This window comes from Aspergillus niger (assembly GCF_000002855.4).
Source record: "Aspergillus niger supercontig An11".
NCBI classification, from domain to species: domain Eukaryota; kingdom Fungi; phylum Ascomycota; class Eurotiomycetes; order Eurotiales; family Aspergillaceae; genus Aspergillus; species Aspergillus niger.
This window is the reverse complement of record NT_166526.1, coordinates 647,019-662,210: the sequence shown is the minus strand read 5'-3', so window position 1 is coordinate 662,210 and position 15,192 is coordinate 647,019. Positions and strand designations below refer to the sequence as shown.

Here is a 15,192-nt window from a genome sequence, read left to right as displayed (position 1 = left end):
ACAAATCGCGTGGGAGATAATAACTAGTATCTAGGCGCGTTCCCATTCCTTAAGATATACAAAAATCATGATATCTATCATGATATGGACGCTGTCATGCAATAACTGAAAATAAGGATTATGCAGCTTCTGACTCACAATACTCACATTAGATGTCAAAGGATCATCCTTCCCTCAAGACGGCCATTTGTACTTCATGACATCATTTATCGCCCTCTGCTAATGAGAACAATATAATATGAATAAGTTATCCTCTGTTTCTGACTACATGACAGCACACCAAGTATTGGGATCTTACTATCGCGGATCCGGGTATCACACTCCTAGTAGTATACTAAACTAGAAATCCGACCTATCATCGCTCATACATGTAGAAATTTTAGCAGCAAGAGTACTAGACCTCTTAACTCACAAAAAGATATAACTAACTATCTGAGAAGTTGTCTGTTCGAGCTTCTCCGCATTGCGCGACTCCAGATGATGAGCCATCTTTACAATTACCTCCCACCAAATCCAATGAAACAATCCCTCCACTTCGCAATGCCCGTTCCTTAGGCTTCACCCTATCTAAATACCTTAAGGGTAATAATCAAGGCCTCATTCTAGCCACCCAACTAATCTAGCTACTATGGAATCAATAGTAGAGTGATAAATCAATCCTGAAAGCCGGGCTTAACTGACAGATTTTCCAACATATCCTAGAATCAGCCAAATACCACCCACCACCAAGTCGATATTACTCACTTCGATGAAATCAACATATGCATAAAACCCTACTCTAAACACCCACAATCCCGCACATGTTCGATCCAAAATAAACTAGAGAATATCGAGTGGATCGGCTACCCTCGGCCCCGGAATCATTTTTCATTCACTCATCCCATCGGTTCCACTCCAGAAATCTGGGTCATGGTGTGGTGGGTGGTCTCCACTTGGACGGCAATTGATTGATGTTTGGGGATGGGCCCGTGGGGTAACTCAACGTCGATGCAAAGTGGACACTATTGAGTGAGTTATTTAATCATACATTAGCAAACTACTATTGCGCCAAAACTATGACAGACAAACTTTTACTCTACTGCCTCCTGAGACACATTTACGTAAATGATGGCCGTCTGTCTTCGTTTGAGTTACTTAGTTGAGCACTCAGGGAACTGTCGGCATGTGAGGTAGACAACCGAGGAAAGTGGCAGCTTCTCGGATATTAATAGGTTTCTATTTGATATGTCCGTCTTCTAACAAGAAAATGGTATAGCTCTATATATTCATAACGCGTGCAGCTGGTATACCTACCAGTTCTGCTTACTTGTACTTGGCCATGAACTCCGAGTGGAACTTGACAATCCGCTCAACCCAGTCGGTTCCAGGGGCCAAGAACGTCGTACGGAAATGCAGGGTGTTCTCCTTCTGGCCGAAACCAGAGCCGGGAACGACGCAGACACCGGTGGCGTCAAGGAGACGGAGGCAGTAGAACTCGTCGGCGGCACGGTTCTCAGCCTTGGCAGCCTCGACGGCCTTGGGGGGAAGGGTGATAGTGGGGAAGAGGTACATGGCGCCCTGGAGTCATTGGTTAGTGAACTGTCCGTAGGATAATCTACTGTCCAGAGTTACATACCTGGGGCTCCTGGCATTCAACACCCTCCATGCGCTGGAAGGCTTCGTACAAAGCAAAAGCACGCTTGCGCAGACCGTCACGAATGCCATTGTACTCCTTCTCGTACACGGCACGGCTGGGCTCACCCTCCTTGGGAGGGTTCACCATCAGCTCGACCAGGCACTGACCGATAACCGGCGGGCAGAGCATGATGCTGACGTACTTGTAGACTTGGGCCGCAACTTCGGGGTCGAATCCGACCAGCTCAAAGTAGCCACCACGGTGACCACACTCACCAACCATGCCCTTGGAGACACTGTGCAGGGAGGCCAGCTCCACGCTGTCGTACTTGCCGGGCACTTCTTGCTGCAGCTGACGGAGTCTCTTCTTGAAGGAGATGAACTCGCCGGTGAAGACGTTGGTCTGGTAGACTTCGTCCGCAATGACCACCAGCTTCTCCTCCGCAGCCAGGTCGAGCACACCCTTGATGTCTTCAGCACTGAGGGAAGCACCGGTCGGGTTGCCGGGGTTGATCACAACAATGGCACGGACATCGGTGCCAGCAGCCTTGGCCTGAGCAAGGTTCTCACGGATAGCATTGACATCGGTACCCCAGGCCCTGTGCTCCTCCAGGTGGTAAGGAACGCATTGAGCGTTGAGGAGGGACAATGTAGCGGTGTAAAGAGGGTATTGAGGAATGGGCACAAGGACACCAGCACTAGGGCCATCGCAGATGACGTTCAGAAGAGTGCTCACACCGGAGGAGGCACCACCGGTCAGGTACAGGTCCTGGGGGTTGGCGGGAAATCCATCACGCTCCTCGATGAACTTGGCGACGCTGTCACGGATGATAGGGGCACCCTGGCTGTGACTGTAGGCACCGACGCTCTGGACATCGGCGAGAAGGGTCTTGGCCCGGTCAATGACATCCTGCTGGTAGCCGAACGACGTACGGAGAGCCTCGGGGTTCTCCAACAGGGAGGGGTTCTCAAGAAGACTGAGGACCTGACGGAAGAAGCTGATGGGCTTCTGGTCCAGTTGCTGAGGGTTGCCAATGTTGGCGAAGATGACACTGTCGAAAGGCAACGACTTGTCTCCCTGAGCCAACTTCACACGGTATTCCTCGGCCTTGACGGCCAGCTCACCACGGACGGCATATTTGGCGGCCTTGACGTGGGGGTTGATGTTGTCCAAGTTGAGACGACCGCCGGCGGAGGCGGTCAGGGTGCGCTTAGCAGTGAGGGTAACGGTCATGGTGGACTCTGTAATGGTCGTAAGGTATATAATTAGCTAACTGACCCTTTGTAGGACAAGTGCAGAGGGTATCTGTCCGAATGGCGGAGGAGGTCCATTTGTATGGGAAGTATACGGTGGGGGACCGGATGTCACAAGATCGGGGCTGGCTGGAAGAGGCCGTCTGACAATCGGAACATGGGGGAGGGGACCACATCCAATGACCAGCAGCAACGCAGGAGGGGGGAAAAGTAAAAGAAACAAAAAAAGACTCACCCCTTTGCAGAGAGCCGGCGGGTAGGACTGCCCTGGAGGAGAAATGGCGCGGGCCGTTCTGATGGCACGACAGCCAGGCACCATTCGGCCGGGAAACAGCGCATCGCAGCGGAGTTGCCCGCAGTTGAGAGGCGAGCTTAATTTGCCAGGTCATTATGTCGGCACTCTTGCTCGAATACGTCGGCCAATTGCACGATCAATCCTTCTCCACCGTGGGGGCTAGCGGGGGAGACGTCGCAACAGGGTGCTCCTTGAAGCAAAGAAAAAGGCAAGCCCGTCTGATAGGCCGACAATGCGAAGAAAGAATGCCTGATCGTGGGCCGGAAAGCAGATCCCAGACGGAGAAAAAAACGCAGAAATCCACGAGGGAAATCCCACGGGGCGGTGAGTAGATGACTCAGCTGGTTCCCCCCACTGGGTCAGGAACGGTTCCTTTCCTTTTATGGGCAGGGCATTATCAGAAAGGGGACGATCGAAGTCGATTATATGCATTGATATCTGATCTATCGACTGGCAAATGTGTACAGATGGGCGTCGCACTGTGTACGCTGTGGTGGCTTGAGACTAGCCGGCTGAGGACTGCGTTACACCCATGTCTGCTATGGTTGGTCCAATGAAGGCCAGTCATCCCCATGATCCCACACGCTCTCCGGAGCCTCCCGAACTTCGGCTCGGGTACGGAGTATCTACTGTTTACTAGAAAGATAGGGCTCTACGACTTGCCTGGTTCTAGTCTACCATATGTCGGTGGGAATAGCTTTGGTCCACTCCCCACAATTGGCCAAATTTCCTTGAGGTCATGTTGTCTTCAGGTCATTATATGTATGATACAGCAGCCTCACGTGTCTGGACGCTCGCAGTGTCAATGGTCAACGGTGTCAAAAGATGTATAAATCACTGAGTCTCTCATCTAGCGAGTCATAAACCATGTGCGGTGAGTCAAGATCAGACCACTCCGTCCCTGGCAGAACCCCCTCTAGCTCCGTTCGCTTCCTCGCAACCGCACGGCTTGTCCGTACTTTTGCAGTTTCGTAATCAGGGCATCGCCGTGCTTCACAACATCCGCGTACTGCTTGTTCTTGTCGTCTGGTCGGTTCGTCTCGATGATGCCATTGACCCGATCGATGGTGCATGCAATCCGGTTGCTGGCAATGAATTTGGCAAGATCCCTGTAGCTGTCAGTCAACACAGTTCTAACCGATACTGGTCCAATGGCGGACTTACCGATCCAGGTAGTCTACAGTGACGCCAAAGTCGCTGGCCATGCTGTTCAGGCCAACAACGCGATAGCTCTGCAGCAGTTGCTGGTACGCACGAAGTCTCATCTCGCGCACAAACCACGCGCGGTGTTCGTGCAAGTAACGGTCCTGGTTCAGGAAGTTGTCCTCCACGGCTGCCAGCGCTACGAAGAAATTCCGGTAGTTGCCGGTGTACAGGCTGTCTACCAGGTTTGCAAGAGGCGAAAAGTCCACGGGCGCTTCGGCTTCAGACTGGATGCCAGATCCCGCTCCCAGAGTAGTGAGGTTAACCACAGTGGTAGCCGTGGTCGGCGCCGCTCTGGTGACAGTAGCATCCTTCATCTCCTCATCCTGGGCACCCGGCCCGGAGGATATCTCGCCGGTCAGAGCAGCTAGGCGGTCCTCTCCAGGTCCAAGAATGGCCTTGATCTCGGGTGCATCCACAACCTTTGCCTTGAAGTCGACTCGCTTCAGGGATAATGAGCCCGCAAGGATCGAATAGATGACCAGGGACGAGTAGCTGCACAGTTCGTAGCTGGTGAAGGTCGATAGACTGTCCAGGAGCAGAGGGGCAGCAAGACTGTATGAACGGATGGTGAGTAGATGTAGGCCCTTGTATGCCTTGAGGCGGTTTCTCCGGTCCCAGTCTCCTCCACTTTCAATGAGAGTGTTTGCCCGCTCAATGCTCTTCTTGACAGAATGGGTATCCCCGAAGAAAAGGCCAATCCGGATTATAGCCAGCATCAGGTCGATCTTGGTTCCGAGGAATGTCGTCTTCTCAAGGAGGGCCTCGTGGGATTCGATAGCTTTGTCCTGCCAGCCACGAACTGAGGTTAGCAAATCAACCATCATGCAGAGCTTATCTCGGATAGACTCCTAGCTGAAGCTTCTCAAGACATACCTTATCGCCTACACGTGCCCAGAACTCGGCGCGCTTACCCCGTGCGGCCAGCACCTCAGTTTCCCCGGCGGCTTCCTCAGCTTCATCCTCCTCCTTTTGGAAGGCTTCCAACTCCTTCCGGTTGTCTTCCACCAATGACTGGTACAGGGATTCATCCCAGGGAAAGTCTATGTTCTGAGGCGACTTCCGCGAAGCCAGCATATTTGACGTAATCAGGGACTTGGTCGGGTGCTGGGCGACACCTTCACCAGAGTGGTTCAGAATGCCTTCAACGGGATGAGCGAGGTGTCGGTAGAATGGAGCCATCTTGTTCTCGGAGATAACATCTTGAAGTCTCTTCAATGATGTCTGTCGCACTGTTTGCGGGCATGCAGGGTTGGAGAGGTTGAAGACATGTTGGGCGAGGTTGAGATCAGGGTACTTTATGTACTGCGGATCGGACCCCATGTTGACAAATGGGGGTGAGATATCGAGCTATGAAAGAGATGCGTATAGGCAAGTTGAAATGAAGAGGCTATGGAGCGAAGCTTGAAGGTCAAGTGAGCAGAGGGTCTGGGGTTGATGATGGATGAGGCAGATACATCACCTATGGAACGTAGCTGACCCGAGCTCAGCTGGGGAAATGTTGTTCCGGCTGCCGAAGCCGCTTCCAGGTTTCAACAGCCATTCGAACAGTTTATAGGCTGAACACCATCGAGACGTAAACAAAGTCGAGCTTATCTGGGTGAAAGACTCATTTCTAGAAAACGATGGCTCTCTGAACGTTTAGTTAATGTTTGTGGGCACTAGGGATGCTACACGTATTATATCGTTCATGAGAGCAAGCCGTCGAACACAACGCCAGCGAACGCTTCTCAGCCGCTTAATTATTACGTCTGACATGCACCATTATACAACGTCCTACATGTACTGATGCCGAAAAGTTATCGTCCTTTTCATTATTTCTGCAACCGTATAGGGCGGTGTTAATGACTGTGCTTATGGCCAGACACCGGAAGAGCAATGGAGGATACAGTAGTAGACGTATTTATGATGCATTCTATTGGATGTAAACCATCATCGAATGTCCGATCCTTTACAATCTTCCTGTCACCGCGAGGGTGTTGCGCGTATACTACGTACAGATGATCATCCACGGAGTTGACTGTTTTGGTGAGTTCCGTTAGTAGACTGGAGTAAGATGATCTAGTTTTTGGGTGGACTGAGGACCACACTTGCGCTCACGGCAGGCTAATAACAAACGCAACTTGATCACTGGCAGCTAAACCGTGGATCGCAACTAATACCCTTTCATTGATGCTGCTGCCTTCCAGCTGGATTGCCAGTTTCGCATGAATCAGAGCTTTAATGCCTGCATGGTATTAATTCGATATAAGGTCAGTTAAGGGTGCAGTTTCCACCAGATCATTGAAGATGTGGCGGAAAGCCACATCCGACATTGGTGCTTATCATTTGCATCTAGGATAAGGCGTAGTCTACGGAATATGCACGATAATGGTCCGCTCTTAGCCTTGAGAGACGGCAAATGTGAACTAGGCTTAGTGATAATTGGGTCTGACATGCGTACTTTAATGGCAAGGTTACCTCGGGGTACTCCGGTATCAAAGGCTGTCTGCTCACTAGTCGCATAGCGTTGTCCGCAAGTGGCTGGTAAAAGGTATCATCTCTTACCAACTAGTACACAGTATACCTCATCGATTATGGGGATTTTCTAGGCTTTGCAGCGATTCTCAGTCGTCTCGCAATAGCGTACAGTACGTGCTGCATCTAGCACGTGCTATGGGGCGAGGAAAAAAATTTTGTAGCAGACCAGACAAAGTCAACGAGGCTAAAGAATCTCGCATATGCTTCGATGAGATTCGGCTGGTCAAATCAAGACTGAGGCATCAGCGAATAACAGCACATGGAGACGGGGTGGACTACACCCTAACAGGCATAGTGCATAGTTGGGCTTGATAGGGAAGATGGGGTACTGGGATCCACTTACCTTCTTGACCCGCGGTGATACTGACGCTAAGGCTACACAGGGAGGGGCCAATACAACCTCGCCGGCCAGCTTAGCGTGGGAATGGAAGACCAAGGATCAAAGAGGAAATCCATCATGTGCCTTGACGCTGTTCTCTCGCTGGTCCTCTTGCCCACCGAAAGTTTTTTTTCCAGTTCCTTTCTCCTTTGTAGTACTTATACCCCTAGATTCCTGTTTCTTCCCCTGTCCTTTCCACTGATCTTCTACTCTCACTCCTCTGATATATAGGCGTAATCGCCGTTTAATTATTCCTCTTTCGGTGTCTTCCGAGTCCCTCATCTTGACAGGGTTACACTTGTTTTTTAAAGAGACAATTGCCCTTTGTATACACACAGAGTGGGCCAATTTCTCCTCTTTTGCGACAATCCAGGGCTGTGAACCTAAATTGACCTGCAAAAGCAGTCAGCATGGAACCAAAACCGGACGTTGAGTCCAAGGTCGATGTTCCTCCGGAAAAGGCCCCCGCTTCTCTCGACGCAATTCCTTTGGAGGAAACTGCGGTAGGCAAGAGCCGTTGGGAGCGCAGTTGGCCCACAATTGCTTGCGGCGCTGGTCTCTTCTCTGATGGCTACCTCAATGGGGTTCGTACACTCAAAATAGACTGGATTTGTGGCATTTGTTGGTCTTGCTAATCTGGGTTGTTTACAGATCATTGGACCTGTAAATACGATCCTGAAGAGGCTCTACCCTGATGAATACGCCAACTCGCCCGCCAGCCAGAATGTATCTTCGATTACTTTCGCAGGTACTGTGGTCGGTATGCTTATCTTTGGATACACAAGTGACCACTGGTCGAGAAAATGGTCTTTAATGATCTCTACGATCATTTTGTTCCTCTTTGCCGCTTTGTGTGCTGGATCCTATGGATACCATAACAGCCATTATGGCTTATTTGCTGCCCTTACCGCATACCGTTTCTTCCTAGGAATTGGAATTGGCGGCGAGTACCCTGCAGGGTCTGTCGCAGCCGCGGAGAACACTGGTGAACTCAAGCAAGGCCATCGCAACCGATGGTTCGTGATGTTCACCAATTTCCAGATCGATTTTGCCTATGTTGTCTCCGCCTTGGTTTCGATGATTTTGGTTTTGATCTTCACCGAAAACCATCTGCGTGCGGTCTGGCGTATCGGATTGGGTCTTGGTGTCATTCCACCTCTTAGTCTGATCTATCTCCGGTTGAAGTTGGAGGAGCCCGAGGAGTTTAACCGCGAGCGCATGCACAAGTTCCCTCTTTGGTTGATTATCAAGTAAGCTGCCTGGCTATTATCACTTATTGTATTCCACGACTAATCGCACATTCATAGGTTCTATTGGAAGCGTCTGGTTTGTGTGCCCCGTTCTAGCCAGTGGGCAGAGCATTACTGACCATGGACAGTTTATATGCTCATTGATCTGGTTCCTCTATGACTTTTCTTCTTATTCCTTCAGCATCTACTCGTCTGACTGGATCGCAATCATCTTGGGGGACAGTGCTCCACTCTGGAAGAGCTTCGGTTGGACTACACTGACATATTCCTTCTACATCCCCGGATCTTTTCTAGGAGCATTGGCGAGTGATTGGTTGGGGCCCCGCAATACCCTGGCCCTCGGTGTCTTGCTGCAAGGCATTGTTGGTTTTATCATGTCCGGCTGCTATGAGTATCTCTCAACGCCCAAGAATGTCGCAGCATTCGTCGTGGTTTTCGGGTAAGCCCTGGCCTTGCATCATAATGATGTCTCATCTGCTAACTTATGAACCTAGCATTTTCTCGAGTCTTGGTGAGTTTGGCCCGGGCGACAACATTGGATTGTGCTGTGCCAAGAGCAGTGCAACCGCTGTACGGGGCCAGTTCTACGCCATCGCTGCTGCTGCTGGAAAGATAGGCGCGTTTGTTGGGACATATGTGATCCCGATCATTCAAGACAACGCGCCTAACAAGGTCCGGTCCGGCCAGGACCCCTTCTTCGTCTCCAGTTCACTCTGCATTTTTAGTGCTGCTTTGGCCTTTTTCCTCCTGCCAAACATCGGACAGGTATGCCATACTTTTGGGTCCGTCCAGGCGAGAGAATAGGCTAATAGTCTCATACAGGACACCATCACTTATGAGGACGCCAAATTCCGGGCCTATCTTGAGGCCCATGGTTACGATACTTCTGCCATGGGCAACCGAGAGGAGCGGTAATCGATTTCCTCCTGCAACCCGCGCGCCTTACGGACCTGCTAAAGCAACGCATCTGAACCGCTTACCCGGTCAACGCCCCAGCCTAACAGGCGTCAACCCTCCCGTACCCCAAGCGACATCCAGCAGACGAACGGCCCATGCAACATCCATTAAGAAAGCCCAAGCAGCGAACCGGCGATGATCGACGATTGAAGTTGGAGTTAAGATGCCCAAGCGACCCCAGAAGAGAATACGCCCAGAAGTGCAATTTTGGTAACGAACAATTTGCCCGATCGGAGCCCTGGAAAGGATGCTCAGGGTCTTAAGATAAGAGAGTATGGCTAATGACTCGATGACTATGTGCCATTGATGTAATGTATAGAAATACTATTATTATGCTTCATGTTATTTCGTCGAAGGAAAAGAAGGGGAAAATTAATAATAAAAAAAGATGATTGTTGAAGACCAGCTGGACCCGTAGTTTGCATGGCGGGGAGAGTGGATTAGGGAGGATCTTGTGATTGACAGCTTGGATGGTCCGACCAGCCGAGGTTCCAACTCCCGAAGTCTTTCACCTCCAACAGACGGGCGATCGCCGGCCGCTCATTTACCGATCCTATCATCCATCAGCCAGCCCTTCGACCCTTACTACTAATATCCTTTTCTCCGCCCCTCCCCCGTCTTTTCTTCCTTCCATCCTTGGTGCGGAGTATCCTATCCATCTCCAGTCTGTATCACACCTGACCTCTCCTCTCCATCCGCTAGCCCGCCAGAGCTTCGTCTCCCTTCTCGGTCCCCACGCCGTCCCGACACCGCGCGGAATTCGACTCCCGCCTTTTTCTACCCTTTCAATAACTAACCGACACTTGAACCTTTCCCATCGAACCAACACATACTTCAGCCATCATCAACATGGTCGCAGACGCTTTAGTTTACCATCCCGCCTTGGCGCACTACCTGCGCTTTGTCGCAACGACCGGTACGTGCCGGCTTTCTATCTGTCCTGCGCTGCTGGTTTCTCGGCCGGGAGAGAGCAATATGCCCCAATGCAGGGGAGATGTCTCTCGTGCTTCTGCAGGATACACTTGATCACATTCCAGCATATCACTAATATCTCTCAGTCGGTCGCGATAAGATCCTTCGAACCCTGCAGTACTTCTCCCGCTTCTATGCTTGGTACCTCTACCGCACCAACCGCCCCCAGTCCGCCATCGAGCCTTTCAACGCTGTCAAGAAGCAGTTCGGAACAACTCGGAAGATTCTGCGGATCGGCAAGTTTGTTGAGCATCTGAAGGCAGCCGCATTGGCCTCCGACAACAAGAACCCTATCGACCCTGTACTCCGTTATCTCGCCGTCGGCCGTCAGCTTGGCTACGCGGGCTACCTCTCTCTCGATACAGTCACCGTTATTGACACGATCGGTGTTCGTAAGCTTGCTTCGGCCAAGCGACTGCAGGAGCACGCTTACCGTTCATGGATGGCGGGCTTGGTCTGCAGCGCTGTCGCGGGCGTATACACTCTGTTCAGGTTGCGGGAGAAGGAGAAGACCCTCGACCGCAAGGAAGGCGAAGGTGTTGTGGAGGCCAAGAAGCTTGAGAAGTATGTGTTATGTTCTTTGGCCCAATCTACTCGCGCTGGGTCAGTATACTAACATTGTATTTGCAGGGAGCGTTCTGCCGCACGCATTCAGCTCATTTCCGACCTTTGTGACCTGAGCGTGCCAGTGTCCGCCCTCGGACTGGCATCTCTCGATGACGGCATCGTGGGTCTTGCAGGAACGGTCAGCAGTTTGATCGGTATCTGGTCCCAGTGGCGGAAGACTGCGTAAGCTGTCGCTACCTGGACTGCATCGTGGATATTCGATATCAACAAGGCCTTATAGATAGTTCGTTCTGACCATCATCAAACGCCGTCTGCGTGGTTGTTGATACTAAAATTTGACGCGTCAGTGGATATGAGCGTACACAGACGAAGAGAGACAAATACTGACAGGTTGGACTAACTGAGTGTCTCATTTGCGAGGCGGTTCCCAACCATTTATTCTACGGATTCATGTAACTTAGAGCTTATTCCCTTTGTTTGCTTTAGCCAAATATCATTTCCTCGGCTGCATCTGTAAATTCCCATTATACGGTTTCGATATCGGCTGTCCATTTATTTTCATTATCCGGCTGAGCTTGATGCATCTCTTCCCTGCTACACTTACAGGTCCAAGCCACTGTCGGATACGTCAACTGGCCGTGTTTCGCATGAGGCCCCTTGCAGCCCTCGGGATCAGGCACTCAGGCTGGCGGCTACTCGCAGCAAGAACAGCCGGCTATGAATCAACATACTTCTCTCCACCAGAGTGCATAATCTGGCCTTTTGTCTGAACGCCAGCTGGTGATCGTGGCCATTGGAGCCTGGAATTTCTAAGAACACCTATATGTTGCCGTTTAAGTCTCGCCTGGCCAAAAATGCCCTCGTTTCTATCCCCTACTTCTTCGTCTCCAAATGAGCTGCCTTGCACCCTGGGCTGCAGTACCACAGTAAAACTTGATGGACAAGTCCAGAGCCACCTGCATCATCTGCCAGCTTGGTATGCTATTTTTGTCTTGCCATAATCTCATTGTTACCGTTATCTTGCGTCCTTCCATCCCTTGTTGCCTACAGATAAGCCTTTGCTGTATACTGACACGCTACATTGTCCGCGGTCTCTTACATTCCCAGAGTTCCCTACAAACTGAAAGCTTAATATCATACCGGCATGCAAAATTATTCCGCTCATCGGGATGCAGCCTGGCCTCCCCATTCTTGGCTCATTCCTATCTACGCCTCGCAGCCAAGCTTCGAATCTACAATTCCTCCTGCAAGGGAGGCGTATCAGGACCCACAATGTATGCATCCTGTCGGAAGGGTGTGACAGCACCAGGCTGCTATACAGTGTACTAGTAAGGGGTGACCAGGAGTTTGTTGATGGTCTGGACGTGCTGTATGAACAGACAGTCTCCCCCGACCCTCTGCCCTAGTCGAGGCAGAATCTGACTGGTATCTTTGACCGGCACAAATAACCCATTAATTCAGTCACTCAAACTTTGGCTCTAGGAGATTGATGACACCCAGTGTCTATCTTCTATGCGCGATTTCCCTAACTCGACTCGGGAGTGAGGGTTTATCTTGCCCCAGCCGGACCCAGACAACAGCTGTTTAGCGTTAGCAGGGATGTTGCATCCAATTCTTGACATTAGCAATTTTAATCTAGTGCTTTCTGTTACAGGTGAGCAGAAGAAGTTCCAATAATCCTTTCTACGAAGGGAACTAATACCCCACCAAGGCTTTTACATCCTCCTGTTCGGCTTCGTCTCCTTAAAGGTCAAACAAAGGTGGTACCTTGGTGAAGCTCGTATGATTCTGTATGATCCTACATTAGATAATTTGATGCTAAAGCCTCTCAGTGCCTGCCTTCGTTGTTGGCATCTGCTTTGGGCCAGCCGGTGCCAAATTGTTGAATGTTTCTCAATGGGGAGGTGACAGTGACAACGAGACTAGCGAGATAGCCTATGTGAGACTACCGGGCAAACACCGGGAGAAATTGTGCTGACTTTTTAGGGCTTGACACGTCTAGTCATTGGCGTTCAGTTAGCCAAAGTGGGATATGAACTACCCAAGAAATACCTGAGGCAACGCATGGCGGAAATGATCATCTGCCTAATACCATTGATGACCATCTCGTGGCTGGCAACTTCTGCCTGTGTGAAGCTTGTGATCCCACACATATCCTTTGTATGTCTACCCCTTTTCTCTATCTGTGCTAGCTCTGAAAGCGACTAATCACCCCACAAAAGCTCTCAGCACTCATTATCAGCGCTTGTGTAACCTGCACAGATCCAGTTCTATCCCAGGCAATTGCTAAGGGTCCTTTTGCCGACAACTTCGTCCGCCGACCGCTACGGGAATTCATCTCCGCCGAGGCAGGTGGGAACGACGGCTTCGGGTTTCCCCTCTTGTTACTGGGGGTCTCGTTCTTGCGATATGCCGAAGCACCGGCCAATACCCTCAGCTTGGAAGAGTTTGACCTGGAACGGGGAGTTCCAGATGTACTCGGGACAACTGGAGTTGGACGTTTTGGCGGCGGCGCAGGCGTGGCACTCAAACACTGGGCTATTGAAGGAGTTCTATACATGATCCTATTAGGCGCAGCATATGGTGCATTTGTGGGGTTCGTGTGCCAGCTGCTGCTGAAGAAAGCATCCAAGCACAGGTGGATTGATTATGAAAGCTTTACACTTGTCCCAGTGGCAATTGGGCTGCTCCTTGTTGGCACCTGCGGCTGCTTCGGCTCTGATGAGACGCTCGCTTGCTTTGTCGCTGGGTGTGTCTTGAACTGGAACGGGATTTATCACGAAGAAATTCAAGCCCGACATGATTCGTTCAACTCGACCATGGAGACCTTGCTGAATTTCGCAGCGTTCATGTTCCTGGGGGCGACCATGCCGTGGGCATACTTCCAACGTCCCCATGATACGGGGATCACGCTATGGCGGCTGTTTGCATTAGGTTTCATGATCTTGGTGTTTCGGCGCATCCCAGCTATTCTTATGGGATATCGCTTCATGCCCAAGGTCTGCAGCGACTGGAAGGAGGCACTCTTTCTAGGCCACTTTGGGCCAATTGGTAAGCCTGCAGGCGTTTATCTGAACCTCCCATGCTAAGACAAATATATAGGAATCGGTGCAGTCTCGTACGTGGAGTATACCCGTCGACTCTTCCCTCCTCCCGGACAAAGTGACGAAGAGATCAACAGCATGACTGCTGCGATGGTGCCAGGTATGTCTGCATTGCACTCCGAATCGGCAGATAATCTCTAACCAACGGTGATACAGTCGTCTACTGGCTAGTTCTATTCTCCATCGTAGTCCACGGCATATCTGTCCCTGCTCTCAACGCACTCTACAGTCTTCTCAAAGTACCCCGTATCTGCGATCATCCAGTCACCGTCGTCCTTCTCTCAGAGAACGAGCCTCTACCCAACAACAGCACGATGGATCCCCAACGCCACTCGATGGTCCTCAATAACCGGTTCTCGCGGCCATCAGAGAGCGACGATGAACAAGACGAGGAGAATAAAGAGGACACGGAAACCATGCTTCGGTCGAGAGAGGATAGTCCTGATCGAAGTATAGAGCGACTCTCGACGCAGTCCGAAAGGTCGAATACTCGAACCGTGGATATGAGGACTATGGTGTAATCTATACCCTTACAAAGAACGAATTAATACACTCTCATTCGATCATTTCATTTATATTCATCATCATCGTCGTCATCACTCATCAACACGTTATATAATCACATCCCCTCCCTTCGCCTACTTATCACATCCTCGCGCACACAACCCCCAAACGCCAGATATCATCTCCGAATCGAAGCGAAGCGAGTTTAAACAGGGCAGGTCTATCATAAGAATATTGTAATCAGCGAACATCCAGGATACCTATACGGTAAAGAAGCAAAAAAGAACCAAATACCTTTCCGCAAGATCCACAAGTCTTAGTCTCGCCAGGGATGGCAGCGCCGCAGGAGGGGCAAGCTTGGTGAGCACCGGCCATTTTGATAGATTTGGGATGTGTGTTTGTCTCGTCTAGAGAAGTGAAGTTAACTATGAGTCATTAATTAGCAAAAGTTGTTTATCATCGCCAGGAGTATCAAGTCTCTACTACTCACTTGAACGCGTATGAAGCTAAGAAGCAACGTCTCGATAGTGTACGTAGAAGTTGAGGGAGAAGAAGAAGAAGAAGAAGAAGAAG

The 15,192-nt window shown here is 50.6% G+C and overlaps 6 protein-coding genes across 6 annotated transcripts; 3 read left to right on the top strand and 3 right to left on the bottom strand.

The window, feature by feature from the left end:
- Nucleotides 1-1,096: 1,096 nt before the first annotated feature.
- Nucleotides 1,097-3,257, bottom strand: An11g02620 (uncharacterized protein; the record flags this gene model as incomplete). The annotated part of the gene is made up of 4 exons (XM_001394226.3): nt 1,097-1,154; nt 1,307-1,557; nt 1,616-2,856; nt 3,104-3,257. 4 exons carry the CDS (start codon nt 3,255-3,257, stop codon nt 1,097-1,099), a joined length of 1,704 nt encoding a protein of 567 aa, XP_001394263.3.
- An 822-nt stretch (nt 3,258-4,079) lies between these two features.
- Nucleotides 4,080-5,689, bottom strand: An11g02610 (uncharacterized protein; the record flags this gene model as incomplete). Its single annotated transcript, XM_001394225.3, has 3 exons — nt 4,080-4,272; nt 4,328-5,154; nt 5,243-5,689. 3 exons carry the CDS (start codon nt 5,687-5,689, stop codon nt 4,080-4,082), a joined length of 1,467 nt encoding a protein of 488 aa, XP_001394262.1.
- A 1,986-nt stretch (nt 5,690-7,675) lies between these two features.
- On the top strand, nt 7,676-9,430 carry An11g02600 (uncharacterized protein; the record flags this gene model as incomplete). The annotated part of the gene is made up of 6 exons (XM_001394224.3): nt 7,676-7,849; nt 7,917-8,515; nt 8,573-8,591; nt 8,644-8,954; nt 9,010-9,280; nt 9,338-9,430. 6 exons carry the CDS (start codon nt 7,676-7,678, stop codon nt 9,428-9,430), a joined length of 1,467 nt encoding a protein of 488 aa, XP_001394261.1.
- Nucleotides 9,431-10,321: 891 nt separating this feature from the next.
- Nucleotides 10,322-11,237, top strand: An11g02590 (uncharacterized protein; the record flags this gene model as incomplete). The annotated part of the gene is made up of 3 exons (XM_001394223.3): nt 10,322-10,388; nt 10,531-11,008; nt 11,075-11,237. 3 exons carry the CDS (start codon nt 10,322-10,324, stop codon nt 11,235-11,237), a joined length of 708 nt encoding a protein of 235 aa, XP_001394260.1.
- A 918-nt stretch (nt 11,238-12,155) lies between these two features.
- On the top strand, nt 12,156-14,636 carry An11g02580 (uncharacterized protein; the record flags this gene model as incomplete). The annotated part of the gene is made up of 7 exons (XM_059750132.1): nt 12,156-12,285; nt 12,651-12,665; nt 12,844-12,950; nt 12,998-13,171; nt 13,213-14,062; nt 14,114-14,215; nt 14,272-14,636. 7 exons carry the CDS (start codon nt 12,156-12,158, stop codon nt 14,634-14,636), a joined length of 1,743 nt encoding a protein of 580 aa, XP_059601551.1.
- A 117-nt stretch (nt 14,637-14,753) lies between these two features.
- An11g02570 (hypothetical protein [truncated ORF]) lies at nt 14,754-15,192 on the bottom strand (the record flags this gene model as incomplete). Its single annotated transcript, XM_059750131.1, has 3 exons — nt 14,754-14,879; nt 14,914-15,026; nt 15,153-15,192. Coding segments are annotated over 3 exons (279 nt in total), but the record flags the coding sequence as incomplete, so codon positions are not given.